Source organism: Tenrec ecaudatus, chromosome 17 (assembly GCF_050624435.1).
Source record: "Tenrec ecaudatus isolate mTenEca1 chromosome 17, mTenEca1.hap1, whole genome shotgun sequence".
Taxonomy (NCBI): domain Eukaryota; kingdom Metazoa; phylum Chordata; class Mammalia; order Afrosoricida; family Tenrecidae; genus Tenrec; species Tenrec ecaudatus.
Genome location: NC_134546.1, coordinates 9142464 through 9156111, shown reverse-complemented (window position 1 = coordinate 9156111; position 13648 = coordinate 9142464). Strand labels below are relative to the sequence as shown.

General features: G+C 39.3%; 1 protein-coding gene across 3 annotated transcripts in view; it reads right to left on the bottom strand.

Annotated features, from left to right (window-relative positions):
• The window catches only part of EHBP1 (EH domain binding protein 1), a 345289-nt gene that overhangs the window by 269353 nt on the left and 62288 nt on the right, over nucleotides 1-13648 (bottom strand). For all 3 annotated transcript variants that reach the window (XM_075535992.1, XM_075535993.1, XM_075535990.1), the window contains exons 3-4: nucleotides 13457-13514; nucleotides 4065-4160 (exon numbers count right to left, since the gene is read on the bottom strand). In XM_075535992.1, the coding sequence (XP_075392107.1) occupies nucleotides 4065-4160; nucleotides 13457-13514 (154 nt within the window). The remainder of the gene's footprint in view (nucleotides 1-4064; nucleotides 4161-13456; nucleotides 13515-13648) is intronic.

The following is a 13648-nucleotide window of genomic DNA, read 5'->3' as shown; positions in this document are numbered from 1 at the left end:
CTGGTTCATGGCAGCCCCATGAGAACTGCGCCACAGGTTGTCAAGGCTGGCACAGTGGTCAAGTGCTGGGAGGCTAACTAAAAGGTCAGCTGTTCAAACCCACCAGCTACTCATCAGAAAAAAATGTGGCCTTAAACATCGTCTGGCGTAGTTCTACTCGTAGTCTTGTAAGTCCCTGATTCAGAATCAACTTGAAAGCAATGAGCGTGGTTTTTGCTGTTTAAAAAACACAGAACAGTACTTTACACATATACATAAATACTGAAAGCAGATGAAACATTTTAAAAAACACAAATGGTTTAACACCCTAAAAGAATTCTGACTAAAGAATAAATTCCATGGGAGCAAGAAACACAGCTGATGCAGCAAAGCCAGTCAAAAGATGTGAAAGCAGTAGCAATATGGTTCATTTTAAAACCACTTAAAAATGGCATATCTGCAGATGACATCCTGGCAGCCAACAGTTATATGAAGAAATGTTTGTGCTCATCAGCAGTAAGAGAAATATAAATTGAAACAATGTGCTAGCACCTCACACTGACACTCAAAGCTTTTTGTTTTTAAAAGAAGAAGAAAAACAGAAAATAATTGCTTGTGAGGACATGGAGAGATTAGAATGTTCCTACACTGCTGGTGGGGATTGCAGACTTGTACAACCACTAAGGAAAACAGTATGGTGCTTTCCTTCAACAAATGCAAATAAAGTATGGTCTTGCAATCTCTCTACTTGATATGTACCCTAAAGCAATGAAGAACAAAATACACAGACACATGCACACCTGTGTTTATTGTAGCAATTTCTATAGTAGCAAAAAGACAGACACAGAAAAAACGGACTCTAAAGGAATAGATAAACAAACTCTGCTCTAGTCACACAATGGAATATTATGAATTCTTAGAAAACAATGACCAGTCTATCAAACACCTTAAGACCTGGACGAAATTAGAAAGCATCATTCTTAGCAAAGCTAGTTAATCTCATAAAGATGCGTATTTCATGAAATATTTGTTTATTTGGGAAAATAAAGGAAAAGATAATGGTTTTCACACCAAAGAACAGGACTTTAGAAACTGTAACGAGGCCAGGGTCTGGGGAAGGAGAAGGAAGGGACAGTAAACTATAGAGGGAGGGAGGCAAGGTAGGAAAAGAAAAGGAGAAAAAAGCACATATGAGGGTTTAATGGGATACTGCTACTGATTTGATGAAATAGGTTGTATAACTACATTTTTATTTCTAAGTATTATATTCCACAAATAAAAGGGAAATATGTATATACATTTATAGAGAAAGGCCACAGCTTTAAAAAGTCTCTAGATTCCTTAACCATCTGATCTAAACATTGGTCTGAGTGGCTATAAAGGAAGGGGAGATGGAGGGAGAGGGAGGGATGGACTATCAATGTAATTAACTATTTATATTGTTGACCAGACAAAAACATTTGCAGTGAACATTGCTTCTAGCTTCAATCAATTCTATCTTTCTCTCCACCCTCTATTTTTTTCTTTTCTGACCTCTGCACTTAAGAGAAAAATTGAATAGGGCTAAAAGGCTAATTTCCTTCTCAATTATTTTTTTTAAAAGACATTTTAAAAACTGACTAGAAATAGCTATTTTCAATAGAATTCAAATTTTAAACCCAAGCTGGCAGGCTAAAAAATGAATTTCTAATTAAACTAGCAAATGCACCATATTGGTAATGTGTTTTAAAAGTACAACCTCTATGAGTATTTCCCCTGTGAAGTCTACCCTAAAGACAAAAGGGTCCAGAACAGCCCTTTCCTTTCCTATTTGCAAACTGCCCAATTACATGAATTGTGAGTTTTCAACACAAGTGGGAAAATGTGTGTGTGTGGTGGGGTATAATATGAGCAAATGTTTCATTTGCATTTTTTACTGCTAGTCCAAAGCAGAATCCCAAAATTAGTATGAAAGAATTGTGCTTCTTATTTTTTCACTTTTCTATTAGAATTTTGAGGATGAAGGTCAGAAAAAGGAAAGTATCAGTTGAAAATATTCATTTAAATATTAAAGTCATCAGAAACGTTTTATATGTTCAAGGACATAAGGGCAAAGTAAACTCAATAGCACAATTCAGAAATGCTTAATGCAATAAACTGAGGAGGGCGGCAGGCTTGATTTCCGCCCCTCGTCAAAACCTCTCCAGACCAATATTTAAAGGCACAAAAGTTCAATCAAAGACGAGGATATCCTCACCATCCTCAGCAGTACTGGAAATTACTCTTATCCCCTAATCCTTCCAAGTAACACGTTTCCAACTGCTGCTTTCAACTCAGAACCACGAAGTCAGTGCATATCATTTCTCCAAACACACGGTTGGCAGCTATCAGCTGGAGTCTAACCCCATGCTCTCGATCACCATTTGCTTTTTAAAGCGGTAAAGCCCTGGCTCTTCATCTACTTTACACAGGCTATTTAAAAGTCTCCCCCACACATCTCTGAGATATTGTCAGTGCAACATGTATGCAGAACCATTTTTACTATGCACTGGAGAGTGTGGTGTACAGGAAGGCACGGAGCTAATCCACAGTGTGAGTGGGCAAACTACCTTTCTGTGCCTCAACTCAGTTTCCTTATTAGTAAAAGAGATTAACAGTAGACCTTAGGGTTGTTGTGACAAGTAAACGTCATAATATATATACCACTCATCTGATTCAAAGTGCTCAGCAACAACTACCAAGCTCAGGATACAGTTTAATAAGAGAAATATGATTAAGAGGGGTTGAAAACAGGTTTTTACACCATCTGGTTGAAAAGTAATAAAAATTTCTGACTGTTCTGAGAAAAGAAAGAGCATGTCCTGTCTCTTCCCTATTTCACCATGAGTAAATAAAGTACAATAAATATAGGGTAGCTATAGTAATATCAAAACTATAAAATATACATAGCATTCAGAACGTTTGTAAAACCAAGTGACTCTGAAACAAGGGGTATATAAGAGTACTAAAGGAGGCCTGGTGGTGCTTTCGGTAAGCATCGGAATGCTAAGCACAAGGTCAGTGGTTCAAACTGACCATCAGCTCCATCTGCTCCTATAAAGATCTATAGCCAAAGTATCAACTAAGTCCATATGGAGGTACACCACCCACCTGTGTGATCAAAGGACTATAAGTAATAAAATCCAAATCCCAAGGAGGGAACAGTATCAGAGCTAAAATTCTGAACACCTGATTTCCAGAAGGTTACGGGTGATAGTGGAAACCCAAAGTGCATTTGCAGAATCCCCACATGGATTAAGCTTCTGATGAATCCCCTCAGACCATAGTTCATATGTGAATAACAATGCTATCATTAGCATTGAGAGAGCATTGTAAATAACGTCAACAATGGTAGATGTATTCAGGCTAAAATGTAGCACTTTATCATTTGATCTCCCTTTTGACCCATTTTTAAGTTGTTTCAGGTTTTAATATTTTCTACTTCCTTTCGATTGAGGTTTTTGTTTCATTTTGTCATTATAGTTAGTTTTTTTGTTGTTGTTTGCTTCCTGTTTGCGTTTTGCAAAATTTTCTGCAGATGAAATCCAGGATTTACTCTATAGGTAAAGCTATAGAGACAGTAACTGGATTAAGAATTACCTAGTGTCACAGCAGGGGAGGTTGGGAAGAAATAGAGCTAACAACAAGTACGAGAGAATGTTCTGAAGTGGATTGTGTTGATGACTGCACAACTCTTCTTTATATGAATGCATGATTAAGTTGTATGATTATGCGAATTAAATACCAATAAAACTCTCCTTAAAATTGGATTGACAGCCTGAGTCACTAAGAGTTGGAGTCAATGGCAATGGGTTTGGATTTGGGGGTTTTACACATTATTTGGACTTCACAGAGCATGAGATACCTTCATATCTTTGCATTGTTAAAATTGCTAGTATCCCCAAAATAATGCATATGAGACTGTAAAGGTATAGAATAATGATTATTATAATAATATAATAATAAATTTATAATGCAAGTATTATTGTATGATAAAATGTTATATAATAAATAAAATAATGGATACTATAATAACAATGAATAATGTGTACAAAAATAGAACTTACCTTAAAAAGTGTCACAGTGATTTCAATGTTTTCAGGAACAGGCCACACTACAACACCACGGTAAGGATTCTTTATTCCAGGCTGCCAGCTATGAGCCTACCCGAATGAAAACAATGGCTTCAATAATGAAGTACAGGAAAAGCAATTCCCATCCATGCTTACGAATGTAAAGCACTTCATACGGAAATGCTGTGTTAATAATTTACAAACATATTGCTCCTGTTTTTCCATTAGCTCTACAAGCTTCCTGAAACAAAGAATGATTAGTCAAATAAAACTTCTCAAGCATTAGCCTTGGACCATAATAGATACAATTACACTATTATCTGTAAATAAACTTTTACCACCCTTCACCCCATCACACACACAAATATGCAAATTGAGGTAGATAGGGCTCATTTTTCAAAGTTCCTCTTTCTCAATGCAGAAAAAAAATTAAGAAATATTGACAAAATATTTTTATGGATCTAGAAAATTAAAGGCAAATTCATTCTGTAAAAGGAAAAGTTACCCCCTTCCCAGGAAGACAGACAACAGAAAATACTTTATAAATTATCAAGGGTTCGTGAGGGAGGGAAGGGGGAAAAAAACAATACCAAGGGCTGAAGTAGAAAGCAAATGTTTTGAGAATGATGATGGCAACAAATGTATAAACATTCTTGACACGATGGATAGATATATGGATTATGATAAGAGCTGTATGAGTCCCCAATAAAATGATTTTTTAAAAGGAAAAGCTAATTGTATGGTTTGCATTTCTGTCTCTTACTAAAGTAAAATCTTTATTTAAAGAAATAAAAGAAAAATAGAAGTCCATGGGAAACAAACAGTTCACACTTGGCCACTACCGGAATATTTAGCAGTCAAACCCACCCAGCAGTGCCTCTGAGACTGAGCCTGGGGATCTACTTCCAGAGGCTCACTGGCACTGGAAACCCTGAAGGATGCAGTACTTCCTGTGTGATAGACAGCACTTTCCAGGCAAAGCTGATGGAAGATACACAAGCTGTGAAGGCGACAATAAACTCCAGCACCTACTGAGTACTCTCGAGTCTCAGAATTTGCTTGTTTACCTTACGGAATGTACAAAGAAATTCTACAAGGAAGTTGTATTCATTAATTCACTTACTAATAGATACTAGGACCTCTGTTCTAGGCACTGAAGTAGTGTAAACTCAAACAACAATAACAACACCCCCCCCCAAAAAAAGTAAAACCAACTCTGCATTGGTGGAGCTTGCCGCAGAGTGGGAAGAGGCAAACAGTATATAGAATATATCGTATGTTAGAGGGAAGTAAGTGCTACAGGGAAAAATAAAGTAGGGAAGAAGGGTGAACGGGGGGTGGGGTGGGGGAGGAAGTTTTCAATTACGTGGTCAGAAATGGCTTCTTTTATTTATTTATAATCCTCGTATTGGGAAATCTTAGAGATATCATACAATCTATAGTTCCATCTCCTCAAGCAGTATTGTACAATTGCTACCACGATCAGTTTTAAAACATTTTCTTTCTTCCTGAACTCCTTCATATTAGACCCCTTTATTCCCTTCCACCCCCACCCCACCCTCCTGGAATTCTTATTTAATTTTTATTTATTTATGCCATACCTTACACATCCAATATATGCATTCACATACCATTCTTTTCTTTCCTTTTTTTCTTACTTTTATTGGGGGCTTATGTTTCTTATCACAATCCATACATTCATCCAGTGTGTCAAGCACAATTGCACATATGCTGCCATCATCATTTTCAAAGCATTCTCTTCCTACTGGAGCCCCTGATATCAGCTTCCCATTTCTTTCCCACTTTCTCTCCCGCCAGCCCTCCCTCCCTCCCGAACCTTTGATAAGTTATAGATTATTTTCATATCTTACATCGTCCTCTGCCACCACTCACCCACTTTTCCATTATTTGTCCCCCTAGGAAGGGGTTATAGATTGATCCTTGTGATTGATTCCCCCTTTCTGGCCTCACCATCCCCTAATCCTCCTGGTATCTCTACTCTCATTGTTGGCCCTGAGGGGTTTATCTATCCTGGATTCCCTGTGTTGCTGCCTCTTATCTGTAGCAGTGGGTATGTTCTGGTCAAGCACCAAAGAACTAGAGGAAAGTTGTGTGTTTTATCAGTGCTATACTGTACCCTGACTGGCTCATCCTTCCCCGTGACCCCATTGTGAACAGATGTCCAACTGTCTACAGATGGGCACTGGGTCTCCACTCCATGCCCCTCTCATTCAAAATGGGTATGATTTTTTTCTGGGTCTTAGATGCCTGAAACCTGATCCCATCGACACCTCTTGATCACACAGACTGGTGTGCTTCTTCCATGTGGGCTTTGTTGCTTCTCAGCGAGATGACTGCTTGTTTATCTTCAAGCCTTTAAGTCCTCAGACACTATATCTTTTGATAGCTGAACATCATCAGCTTTCTTCAGCAGCTTATGCACCCATTTTGTCTTCCGCGATCATGTCGGGAAGGTGAGCATCACAGAGCACCGGATTGTTAGAACAAAGTGTTCTTGCGCTGAGGGAGGACTTGAGTGGAGAGTCGAGGCCCCATGTTCCTCTGCAACCTTCGTTCCTAACATATAACTAAGAGTGCATAATTCTAGTCCCCTCTCTTTATATATAATATTTACATATGTACATGCTTGTATTTAGATGTCTACAAATGTCCTTTGCCTCCTGATTCTTTTCTCTATTTCCTTTTCCTTTCCTCTTGTCCCACCATCATGTTCAGCCTTCATTCGGGTTTAGTAATTCCTTGCTGCTACATTGCCCTTGATTAAGCCCCTACAAGGCAAAGCCAAATAAAACAACAAAGGAAGTCAAAACCAACAAAAAAAACCTCCTAAAACAAAAATAACACTAATAGAAAGTCACTGACAAAAATGGAAAAGTCTAGAAATAGTTCCACATAAAATTCTATTGTTCAATCCTATTGAGTGGGATTATACAATCATCAATGCTATCAGCTCCCTATTTTCTCCTTGCCCATGCCCTCTTCCCATACCCGCAGGAAACCGTTAGTTTTGTCACTGTTTCTGAAGGGGCTCTATCTTGGCTTTTATGTATCAAATGATCTTATAAATACAAATGTACATATGCAAATCTAACAAAATTAATAAGGTAAAACAGATAAAAACCTTAATATTAAAGGAAGGAAATAGTAAAGAATTAGAGGATAGTTATATGGTTCAATAGTGCTACACCCTGGATTTATCATCCCTTCTGTATGGCCCTTCTGAGAGGAACTGTCCAATTATCTTACGGGTGGGTTTTGGGTCTCCACTACATCCACGCCCCTTCACACCGATTTGATTGCTTGGTTTTGGACTTCTGATACTTATAACCATTGACACCTCATTATCACATAGACTGGTGTGCTTCTTCCATGTGGGCTTTGTTGCTTCCCCGCTAGATGGGCACTTGTTTAACTACAAGCCTTTAAGCCCCCAGATGCTCTATCTTTTCATGGCTGGGCACCATCAGCTTTCTTCATCACATTTGCTTATTCACCCATTTTGTCTTCAGGGATCATGTCAGGAAGGTGAGTATCATATAGTAGAAATGGCTGTTATTAAAAGGTGAAAATTGAGAGAAGACTTTAAAGAGGAAAAGGAACAAAATATGAAAATATGGGGGGAATCCAAAAAGTTTCATCATCTTTCAATTCCATCTTTTTCCATGAACTTTTTGATAAGAAGCAGTCTCTAAGAAGAAGGAATAATAAGGGCTGAGTAGTTCCAGCAGCAAGGAGGCTAATGTTCCTGAAGCAGAGTGGTCAAGAGAAGAGCAGTCAGGGATGAGGTCAAGAAAGTAATGGAGGGCCTGATCCTGGAAGGCCCAGGGGTCGCTAGAAAGATTTTGGCATGTTCCTTGAGTAAGCTATGAAGCCACTGGCAAGTCCTGAGCAGAAGAGCAGCAGTCTAACGGGTTTTCAAGGAATCGCCCTGGCGTTGGGGTGGAATGCACTCTGGGATAAAAAGAAAACACGAACATCAAGTAAGAAACCACCACAATATCAGGAGGGCAGATGTTACCTGGGTGGTAGATAGAAGCATAAAGCAGTCAGACTATGGGTATATTTTAATATTTTCAACAGCATTTTTATGGGCTGGATAAAGAAAGAAGTCAAGGCTAAAGCTGAAGTTTTTGCCCTTGAGAAACAAGAAGATAGGAATTGAGGCAAGATGTAAGAGGTACAGTTGTACACAAGCGAAACCTGAGATGCCTACTGGACATCCAGGTGTGGATGTGCACAGAGGTAACTGGAGTTACACATGTGGAAATCATCAGAATGAGTTGACAGAGCAGTGAGGTGTGGAGCACGTCACCATTAACAGGCCAGGAAAACAAGGAATCAGCAAAGGAGGACTATGAAAACAAGGAGTGTGTGGTGTCCTCGAAATCAAAGACATTAATGACTTCATAATAGCAGTTTCAGTATGGTAATGAGGTCAAATGCCTGATGGAAACGAACAAGTTCAAGAAAGAGGAGGAGGAAAGAAACTGAAGACGGTGAATAAGATCAACTCTGTCAGGTGCTTTGCTGGAAGGAAAAGCATGAAATAAGGAGACAGCTGGTAGGGAAATGGTGACAGAGTGAATTTCCTCACCAAAAAAAAATAAAATGTTTTGCTGATGGAGAATATTCAGCTGAGAGGAAAAATGCACTGATTTGAAAGAGAGAGAAGAGAATTGCTATTGACCAGCACATAGGGACATGGGTATTTGCTGGACACAAACCATGAGTCCATTCTACCCTCAAAGAAGTCAGAATATGTGAGTGTAGAAGCAGGTCAGGAAGTAGAATTAACAGATGAGGAAACTGAAGCATGGTCTTGTCCAATGTCACACAGTGAGTAAGTGACAGGATTTGATTAGAACCCAAGATAGCCTAGTGGGAAGGGGCAAAGATCATGGAAACTTCTGTTCAGTAAACTTTACTACATTTTTTAAATTGAAATGTCAGCAGATTTGGCAGCATCCTCCCACTTCAGCTCACAGAGTGCCAACAATTCTCCCTCTGTTCTCTCTCCATTGGCCCCCAGTCACGCAGCTTCAGGTAAAGAGACAGAAGAAGACACTCAGCACACCATGTTGTCATGAGATGCGATTGAGTTGGTTCTGAATAATAGCAACCCCATGCACAACAGAATGAAATGCTGTCTGGTCCTGCACCGTCCACACAACTGTTCTTATGTCTGAGCCCACTGTTGCTGCCACTGTGTCAGTCTGTCTTTTACAGGGCCCCTCCACTTTACCAAATATAATGTCCCTTTCCAGGGACTGGTCTCTCCTGAGGACATATGCAAAGTATGTGAAGTACAGTCCTGCCATCCTCGCTTCTAAGGAGCATTCCACCTGAACTTCTTCCAAGACAGATCTGTTCGTTCTTTTTACATGATGCTTTCAATATTCTTCACCAGCACCAAAATTCACATGCATCGATTCTTCAGAAATGAACAGCCTTTTATTTCTTTTCAGTCTATTAGTCTAGATGATTCTGGGGGACATGGGAGAGTGGGAGGTGGGGGAAGGGAAGTGGTGTTAACCAACCCAGGGACAAGGGAACAAGTGATTCAAACCCAGTGGCAAGGAGGGGATGGGAGGACTGGTAGGGAGTGATTAAAGACAATGTAACTGAGAGGAATTACTGAAAACCAAATGAAGGCTGAGCATGGTAGTGGGACAAGAGGAAAATAAAAGGAAATAGAGCAAAGAACTAGGAGGCAAAGGGCATTTAAAGTGGTATAAATACAGGCATGTACATATGTAAAAATGGATGGGAAAATCTATGTGCATATATTTATAGGTTTAGTAGTAGGGTAGTAGATGGACATTGGGCATCCACTCAAGTACTCTCTCAATATAAGAATACTTTGCTCAACTAAACGAACATTCCACGATACCCACCTTCCTGACACAATCGATGAAGACAAATGTGTGCATAAGCAAATGTGGTGGAGAAAGCTCATGGTCCCGGGCTATCAAAAGATTAGCACCTGGGGTCTTAAAGGCTTGAAGGTAAACAAGCAGCCATCTAGCTGAGAATCAACAAAGCCCACATGGAAGAAGCACACCAGCCTGTGTGACCACAAGGGTTGAAGGGACCAGGTATCAAGCAACAAAGAGCAAAAAATCATATCATGGCGAATGGGGGGGAGCGCAGGGTGGGGACCCAATGCCCATCTGTAGGCAACTGGACATCCCTTGAAGAGGGGTTGCGGGGAGGAGATGAGTCACTCGGTGCAGTGTAGCATTGATGAAACACACAAATTTCCTCTAGTTCTTAAATGCTTCCTCCCCACCCCCACTATTATGATCCCAATTCTAACTTACAAATCTGGTTAGACCAGAGGATGTAAAGTGGTGCAGATAGGAACTGGAAACACAGGGAATGCAGTACAGATGAACCCCTCAGGACCAGTGAGGAAAGTGGTGATACCAGGAGGGTGGAAGTAAGGTGGGGTAGAGAGGGGGAACCGATTACAAAGATCTACATATAACCTCCTCCCTGGGGAATGGACAACAGTAAAGTGAGTGAAGGGAGACGTTGGACAGTGTAATATATGATAAAATAATAATAATTTATAAATTATCAAGGGTTCATGAGGGAGGAGGGAGCAGGGAAGGAAGGGGAATAAAATGATAAGTGAGGAGCTGGCTCCAAGAGCCCAAGTGGAAAGCAAATGCTTTGAGAATGATGAGGACAACAACTGTACAAAGGTGCTTTACACAATTCACGTATGTATGGATTGTGATAAGAGTTGTATGAGCCCCCAATAAAATGATTAAACTATATATTTGGGTGAAATCCAACTTAATCAAGCCACAGACTGACGTGGCCTATTAGACAGCTATAAAAGATGCAGTGTAGAACTGGTTCTCTATTCTTCTTCCTGCTGGCCTAGATCCTGCATCTGGTTTCTTGGGATGTGAGCCAGCTCTCTGTGATATTGCTTGCCAATTCTGTGAGCTATTAGTGGCTTGGAAGAGCCTCCAAATTAGCATCTGACCCACAGACTTAAGCTGCACTGGGTTACCTGCTTTGTGACTGGAATAGTTAGTTAGGCTGTCTGTGCCATCATACTGATGGTACTTACTAGTGGGTGTGGCCTTCTCATAAGGAAGATCCTGGGAACTTCCTTTCTCTCTCCCTCTCTCTGTTTCACCTTCCTGTCAAAGAGCCATGCTGATACCCATGAGAGCCCTGGAGCTGCATCTACTGCCATTGGATCTATGGGTCCTTGCACCCACCATCCTGTGACCCTCCTATGATCCTCTTGCATTCTGCACCACTGCCTGCTGCTGCTGAATGTGTAAAGGGACTTATGGACTAGTATTGGACTTATAGACTTTGTTGGACTGAGCTGGAATGTTTTCCTGATAAACAATTGCTTCTTGAGAAACAGCTTTTTTTTTTTTACACATATGAGTGTCACTGGATTTGTTTCTCTAGTCAATCCAGCCTAACACAGTGATTGTGTGGCTGCTCTCTTGATATAAATTTTATTTCTTGATATATATTTATATAAAGAGAGGAATTTTTAAGTGTCACTCACTGGTTTTACTCCTCTATAGAAATCAGCCTAATTCATTACCCAGGATAGATAATCTTTCATCAAGACTCCATTCAACTCACTTAAATCTGAAAACACATGATAATTCTAATTCTTTTGTGGTATATCAAGCTATTTCTCTTGGACTCTTCAATCCTTGTATAAGTTTATTTTCCTAACCTCCTCAAATAGAAACATACAAAGAAAAATCATCTGTGCAATTAAGATTTCTATGTTATATTAGTGTACAGTTTAACTCAATAAAAACTAGGCAAGATACCCTTCAGGAAAAAGTTTAAATAATATTTTAAATATCAATTAAAATGAATAAATTTTTAACTAGGTTTATTGGTATAACAATTAAATCCAATAAATATGTTTGGGATTGCAAATACTTATAAATAGATATATACAGAATTTTTAAAACATATGTAGAATTGTTTAACATTTTAAAAGAATTCTCTACTTTTCATATACAAATTTTCAATACAAAAACATAAAACCATTTAAAATTCCAACTTCATCTCTTCTGCAACCTAGCAATGGGCCTATATAATATGTTATCTCTAAAGTATGAATCTAAGAATAAATTACTACAAGGTATAATTTGTAAATATCACCAATTTAATCTTGACACACTGATTAAAGAGAACTTAAAAGCTACTATATTGTTCAAGTCTATCAAATCCAAGATTACAAGTTAGATATGTAGCTTCTCTTATAAGAACTGCAGTCACTCGGGCCTCTGCTCATGCCCTCCCTCAATGCAAGAACACTTTAACAACCTGGCATTCTGTGATGCTCATACTCCTGCCACCATCATTAAAGACAAAATGGGTGCATAAGCAAATGTGGTGAAGAAAGCGGATGGTGCCCAGCTACCAAAAGACATAGCGTCTGGGGTCTTACAGGCTTGAAGTTAAGCCAGCGGCCATCTAGCAGAGAAGCAACAAGATCACATACAAGAAGCACACCAGCCTGTGCGATCATGAGGTGTCAACAGGATTGGGTAACAGCCATCAGAAGACCCAAAACAAACATATTATTGAGAAAGAAGGGGTGGGGGGTTGGAGCAGAAGCTCCAAACCCATCTGTAGACAATGGGACATCTCCCAGAAGGGTCACAAGGAAGGGATGAGTTAACCAGGGTACAATATAGCACAGATGAAACACACAATATTCCTCTGGTTCCTTGAGGCTTCCTCATGCCACACTATCATGTCCCCAGTCCTGCCTTTCACAGTGGGCTACACCAGAGCATGTGCACAGGGAATCTAGGAATGGGAGTAGCAATTCCAGGAGGGTAGGGGGAAAGTGGAGAGAGTAGGAGAGGAAGAGGGAACCAGTCACAATAATCAAAACATAACTACCCCTCCCAACCCTCCTCAGAAGGATGAACAACAGAAACCAAGGGAGGCAGCGGTCAGTGTAAGATATAAAAAAAAATAATGATTTTTAATTTATCAAGGGGTCACACAGATTGGGGGGAAGAGGAGCTGATACTAAGGGGTCAATAGAAAGTAAATGTTTAGAAAATGATAGCAACATATGTACAAATATGCTTGATACAGTTGATGTATGTATTGTAAGAGCCCCCATTAAAGTGATCTTTAATAAAATAGTACATTATTTTAAAACAAAAAAGAGAACTGTAGTCAATATTATAATACCTCATTGATTCATTTTTAGATTTAATCAGAAAAGAAATAAAAATAGCAAGCAGTATTTTAAAATGATTTAGTGACACTAAAAAAAGTTCAATAATAATGACTCAAAGGTAGAATTCAATATTTGGGTATAAAGTTTAGAAAAGGGATTAATTAACCTTAGAAGACTTCCTTCGGCTTCTTCTTGTCCAAACCACCACCAGTTTATCTGGTTGCCTGTCAAACAAGAAAAAAAATTAACTATAAGTTATTTTAAAACAAATAAAAGTTAGAACTAATGCCTGCCATGGCTGGAGAAGTATGTGCCCGCTAGAATAGGCCCCATGATCTCAGTAGTTCAGACTTGATGT